This window comes from Gasterosteus aculeatus, chromosome 11, assembly GCF_964276395.1.
Source record: "Gasterosteus aculeatus chromosome 11, fGasAcu3.hap1.1, whole genome shotgun sequence".
Classification (NCBI taxonomy): Eukaryota; Metazoa; Chordata; class Actinopteri; order Perciformes; family Gasterosteidae; genus Gasterosteus; species Gasterosteus aculeatus.
This window is the reverse complement of record NC_135699.1, coordinates 1,033,501-1,039,534: the sequence shown is the minus strand read 5'-3', so window position 1 is coordinate 1,039,534 and position 6,034 is coordinate 1,033,501. Positions and strand designations below refer to the sequence as shown.

General features: G+C 50.8%; 1 protein-coding gene across 2 annotated transcripts; it reads right to left on the bottom strand.

Moving 5' to 3' along the window:
- Positions 1–1,857: 1,857 nt before the first annotated feature.
- On the bottom strand, positions 1,858–4,760 carry LOC144384586 (uncharacterized). 2 transcript variants are annotated; one of them, XM_078084353.1, is made up of 5 exons: positions 4,622–4,760; positions 4,340–4,434; positions 3,898–4,057; positions 3,658–3,781; positions 1,858–2,921 (listed from the first exon to the last, which is right to left on the bottom strand). In XM_078084353.1, exons 2-5 carry the CDS (start codon positions 4,430–4,432, stop codon positions 2,153–2,155), a joined length of 1,146 nt encoding a protein of 381 aa, XP_077940479.1. In that variant the 5' UTR covers positions 4,433–4,434; positions 4,622–4,760; the 3' UTR covers positions 1,858–2,152. The 2 variants fall into 2 exon arrangements, with proteins under 2 accessions (XP_077940479.1, XP_077940480.1); XM_078084354.1 differs by having other exon boundaries at positions 4,340–4,533; positions 4,622–4,736.
- Positions 4,761–6,034: the final 1,274 nt, after the last annotated feature.

Below are 6,034 nucleotides of genomic sequence, written 5' to 3'. Positions count from 1 at the left end.
TGACGCAGCTATGCTTTCTGTCAACAGACCAATATGATAAAGACACTCGCCCCCCCTCCCCCCTCCACCCTGACCTCTACTTACTGGTAATCACTCTCAGTCAGTCAGTCAGTCTAATTCTCCTCCCCTCTCCCTCTCTTCCTCACCACCATTCCCTTCCTCACCCTCTCACCCTCCCTCCCTCTATCTACACCCCCCCACCCCACCCAATGCAATAGGTGCGCCGTTGCCGTGGTTACTCGTAAACACGCTGCAGTATCTCTGTGTGTGACTCACAGCTGCTCCAATGACCTGATTAGTGGAGTCACATGACGCAGCTATGCTTTCTGTCAACAGACCAATATGATAAAGACACTCGCCCCCCCTCCCCCCTCCACCCTGACCTCTTCTCACTGTTAATCACTCAGTCAGTCAGTATGTCTGTCTATTTCTCCTCCTCTCTCTCTCCCTCTATCTCTTCCTCACCACCCCTCCCTTCCTCACCCTCTCACCCTCCCTCCCTCTATCTACACCCCCCCAACCCACCCAATCCAATAATTTCAAAATAAAAGCCACATGGAGGGAATTTTTACTGTAATGTTTGTGATGAGGCCTATTAATTAAAAACTTCTTAGTTTGAATAACAAACATTCTGTCTCCCACTACGAATATTACTCGTACTTCTAGTACTACAACTGATACTTCTACTACCATACTACTAGTATTTCTACTGCTATTAATACTACAACTACTACTAATGTTATTACAAATACGACTATGGCTAATAGTATTACAGCTGTTTCTACTGCTATTGATACTAAACCTACTATTACTGCTAGTACTACTAATACCACAATTATAACTAATACTACTACTAATATTACTACAAACAATTTTAAACAAATTTAAGCTCCTGCAACTTCTGTTTTTAGAAAATCTATTGAAATTCAGCTTCCCCACTTCCTGTATTTTCAGCAGTTCTTTAAAATAATTTCAGCTATTATGCCTCTATCAACAGCAATTTTTCAATATTCATTTCTGTATTTTTTTGCAATATTTCAAATTTATTTCAGCTGTTTTCATTTCTGCTTTTTCAGCAAATCTATTGAAATTCCTTTCAGCTTCTCCCATTTCTGTATTTTTAGCAATTTCAAATTCATTTCAGCTTTTCTAATATCTATAATTTCAGCAAATGTATTCAAATTCCCTTCAACTTTCTGTATTTTCAGCTATTTTAAAAAGTTCATTTCAGCTTTCAGCTTTTTGCATTCCAACGCATTTTCAGCAGGAAATGCATTTTCTAGTTCCATTTATTGTGCGTTGTGTTCGGACTGGAATAAGAACGGAGTGTGTTTCTGGTTCTTCGTGGTGAACTTAAATGGGTTCTTGTGTCATCTTGAATCCCTGAGGAGCGCCGCCATTGTTTCCCTCCGCTGTGGAATGTGGAGGAATGTGCGGCCTCGGGCAGCAGCGCGCGCCTCGCCTTTCTCTGCACTGCCCACGCAAGACAACCACAATATTACGAAATGTAATAAGGGACTCAAAGCTGAACTCCACAGACATACAAACACGCATCAGCACCGTTAAACTACTACACTAAACAATGCATGTGACCTCAATGCTGACCCCTGGTGCGCGCAGAGGTCTGCTGCAGCATCACGGAGCTCCAGGTGAGCGCCTCAGATTGTGGTGCACACGGGGACCCTGCAGCATGAGGTCAAGAGGATGATAAGGGCCCCTGTGCAGTAGTAGTAGTACACACATTGTCCTGAATGGGTACGAAGCGCTCAGTGAGCCGCCCTCGGGCTTTGATAATGTCACTGATCAGAGAGATGAGATCTAAGGACACAATGTGAAGAAGATCCCTGAGAAAACAGACGCGGTGGAAATGGCTTCTTTAATCATCAGTAAACACACTTTGAGCCATTGTGCCACAAGTCTTGACAAGTAAGGAAATCCTACACATCGGACACACACGATAAGCTGAATCCAGCTGTCAATGTGTAATAAACAAGATGCATTGTGTGGAGGTGGATTGCGTATCGTCATCGTTAAATTCAGCTCTGTAATAAATAAATAGAAGACTTCCTGTAGTCAATATAACAAACATGCAGACACAAACAGACACAACCAGCACCTTCATACCAGCAGGACCCCCCCCCCCCCAGTACCTTCAGCACCTGTACGGCAGGGCAGGCTGGACACACACCCCTCCCAGCAGCACCCTCTCCCCCCAGCCCAGCAGCTTGTTGAGGGTGATGCTGAAAGGGGACAGGAGGCCGTGTCCCTTCCCCTCTGCTGGGCCGCACCTGCTGTGGGGGGGGCTCTGCTCCCCGCTGGGGTCCTCTGCCATGTGCAGCCCGGGGCAGCCGGTGTTAATCTGTGCCGTTGCCCCGCCGTCGGCGGCTGGGGACGCGGCGGGGCCCCCGGGGGCGGGGGGGGCAAGGGTCACTGGGGTGAGACGGAGGGAGAGTCTTTTCCGTTTCTCTAGGACAGAAGCAGAGGCGGCGGGGGGTCGCGGGCGAGCGGGCTCGGCTGCCGGCGGGCTCGGCTCCCGGGGGCTCGGCTCCCGGGGGCTCGGCTCCCGGGGGCTCGGCTCCCGGGGGCTCGGCTCCCGGGGGCTCGGCTCCCGGGGGCACGGGGCCGGAACGTGCCGCTGGATTGGATTCAGAGTCAGATGAAGAGCGAGAAGCTTCCCTGAAACCTGCGGCTCCCCGGCGCCGTGTCTGCGCTGCGTGCCGTAGGAATTCTCACTGTCGCCACGAGTGTTCCTGGTCTCCGCGTGGTCGGCGCCGTCCTTGATGGATGGCGGGCGACCGTCCGGCTGCTGGCCGACGAGGTCGCCCCCACAGGCCTTCTGGCTCAGCGAGGCCTGGAAGTGCTGCAGCTGACCCAGGAAGTTGAAGTTGGGGGAAATGGAGGGCCGGCGCTCCTTCACAAACCTTTAAGGGGACAGACAGGATGTGGTTCAGGAAATAATGATGATTCTTTTTACTTGTGAGACGTTGCCGATATGCAGAGACGGAGCAGCTCAGAATGTTCCATTAAGTTCCAAACAAGGCCGACGTGGGTTTTGTTACCGAGCTGAACCACCAACTTCAATAGATTCTAATTTGAATCTCTACTAATGTAAATAACTCCTGCTTTAAGTACCAGATCAGAGCGCAGGGTTACTGTTCATTGCAGTAGTGAGTTATTTGATGAATATGTGTCTTTGGTAAAGTACATGTGGGATGACAGGCCTTTACCAACAGTCTTTGTTTGGATGTCATATCGTCTTCTGCTGCTTTCAGATGGGCGGGTATGTTTGCACTATTCATATCTAGAGGTTAGCTTTCCTTTTTTCTGCTTCCCCCAACTAAGTATCATCCAAAACCGGCTCAGGGCTTTGACATTTGGCACATTTGGTGGTTATTTCTGGCTGTGTTTTCCATGGCTGTACGGCTGCTGTCGGCCATCTGGCTTCAAAGGGCTGGACGGGGATTTTCAAATGACTGGCTACTGTTTTTGTCACTATGGAAAGATTTATAAATGTAATTTAAACAAATGTAATGAACATCTCACTCATCATTTCTCAATCGGAGCAGTCCAGGTTCTGCCCGTCTCTTTGCTCGTCATGAGCTCTCTCATGACTTCGACAGATGAAGTGAATAACGTATAGATGAAGGCCGGCGGTACCTGTAGGCGCGGTCCAGGTCCATCCCCAGTGTGTACATGATGTAGGCCACAGCCAGGGCCGGGGAGCGCGAGATCCCCGCTGCACAGTGAACCAACACGGAGCCCCCGGAGGACACGGCAGCATCTGAGCACATGAACCCACACACAGTCAGTGCAAACCACCAGCATCTGTCTGTGTGCACGTTGTAGGAACAATCAGCGTGTTGGTATGGGGGGGGGCGGGGGGGGGGGGGTCCTGACCGATGAAGTGCAGAGCCTGTGGGATCCAGGGCAGCAGGTCGTCCCACAGGGAGTCATCAATGGGGACGCGGAGGTATCTGGAGGGGGGCAGGAAGGCGGGCTGGGGGCTGCAGCGACTCACACTCAGCACATAGGAGATACCCAGAGAGGACAGCCGGTCCTACACACACACACACACACACACACACACACACGTAAAGGAAACAACACCACATTCTTGTTTGAGAAATATTTTGGATATTTTGTATCTGATGTGCAGGGGCCTTTATGTCATTTCATATTGCAGTAGTAATGTTGAACGGTTCTGTCGGTGTGATCCACCACGTCATTATTAGATGAGCTGCTCAGAGGTTCTAATCAGCTCCAACAAACACAGCGGTTTACATGCACATCACCCTGCATCAGAGCACCTGCATCTGGACGAAGTACCGGACCGTCTCACCTGCGTCACGTCGCGCTCCGCTCCGAGGTAGAGCCGCGGGAGGATGAGGGACAGGGGGGGCCGCTCCGCCTCGGTGTCCCGGGACCACACCATATCTGCAGCACAACACGCGCATCCTTCATATAATGCCTGAGATGTTTGTCTCGCAGCTTTGATGACGTCACGATGCCGTGTTCCTGCGCTAAATGTAACTTCTGGTGCATGATGAGAATGATGAGCTGTTAACATCAGAGACAGCAAACCGAGACCATGTGCAGTCTGTATCCATTAGACATTACTCACTGGACGGAGTCCCGAGCAGGTGTCAGTCCCACGTCGGGTCGTCTGAGCCGGCTGCCTTCTGCTCATCAAACGGTCCTCCGCTGCTGCCTCCACGCGCCGCGCTCACGGACTGCCTTCCAAACGATGAGCTCATCCACAGCTACGTGCCACAATAGAGCTCGACTGGGTGATGTCATCTTCAGCCAATCAGGGCCTCGCCAGGGTTCCACATGCGCAGACGCGTCTCCGCTGTATGAGCGGGCCGCTCCGCAGCGCAGAATCAACCCCATCGGGAGCGCAAGCGTGCACGGATCAGCTGTGATGCGTGACAACATTGCAGGAACGAACAGAACGTGTGGCCTTATTCACGGTGCAATCTAACGGTTCCATAAGATAAGACGCAAAGGCTGTGAAAAGGCGTTCAATAAAACATGTGCACCTTCGTTTCACCTTGTTTGAGTCTTTATTCGTGTCTCACGTCAAATAAACCAACGTGTTTTACCAGCATTTCTTTATCGTGCACCGATGGATGTGCGTGTTGTGGACCTCAGCATTCTGCACTCGGAGACGGAGGGGACGAGGAGGAGCGGGTACCTAGAGTCTATATTCATACTAGAGTCCAGCAGGAACCACAAGCTCGTGTGAGATGCATGTACCGGTAACATTGTTTTGTCTCAAGTGTCCGTATTTGACCCTGACGTGCAAAGAGCAGCATGGCACAACATGTTAGTGTGCAGCGTAGTGTGTTAGTGTGAGAAGGGAGGCGGTCGACTCCATCTCAGAGATGCTCCATCAAACGGACTTCTGTTCATGGCCTCGGTTTATATCTTATTTGGTATGAACGTTTTCATATCCGCCTTTCTGCTTGTCTATTAATTACAATTCGCACCTGCCGCTGAGGATGATCTTCACATGAGCGTGTTTACTGCTCGGAGACGCCATTCACCCAGAACACTGATACGTGCTCGTGTATTCGACCTTCTGCTAGGAAGCCATAGTTAAATAGGGGCTGATATTTCACTTTAGAATAACATATTATTGTTCCTTCCCTGGTGGAACCGCTGCGGTTCTAGTTTATAAAAGCTGCGGGCTGTGTAATCTTCATAAAGATGCACTCACACGCAGAATTCACAGACGCTTCATTGACCAATCACGTTCGAGTAAACTGGGTGACGCTGCTGTGGTGGGCGGGGCTACTGGAGCAACGGAAGGAGACATGAAGCGGACGGCCGGCGCGGGCTTCTGCGTCTGCGTCGTCGCACTCGTTTCAATTCATGGTTCTAAAAGTCCTGCGCGTGTTGCAGAGCGATTCACCTCCAGAACAACAGGCGGAGTGGCGCGTTTTGTCGACACAACTTTGTTCCCCTCGACCGGAAAACCGGCGTTTGCGGCGATCTCCCTCTGTGAATCCAACCCGCTTCTACAAGCCGCCAA

Excerpts from the sequence above, each read along its gene's own strand:
- LOC144384586 (XM_078084353.1), bottom strand. The coding sequence starts at position 4,432 with ATGGTGTGGTCCCGGGACACCGAGGCGGAGCGGCCCCCCCTGTCCCTC. Across the intron at positions 3,782-3,897 it reads ACAGGCTCTGCACTTCATCG|ATGCTGCCGTGTCCTCCGGG; the intron begins GTCAGGACCCCC and ends TCATGTGCTCAG. Across the intron at positions 2,922-3,657 it reads GACCTGGACCGCGCCTACAG|GTTTGTGAAGGAGCGCCGGC; the intron begins GTACCGCCGGCC and ends GTCCCCTTAAAG.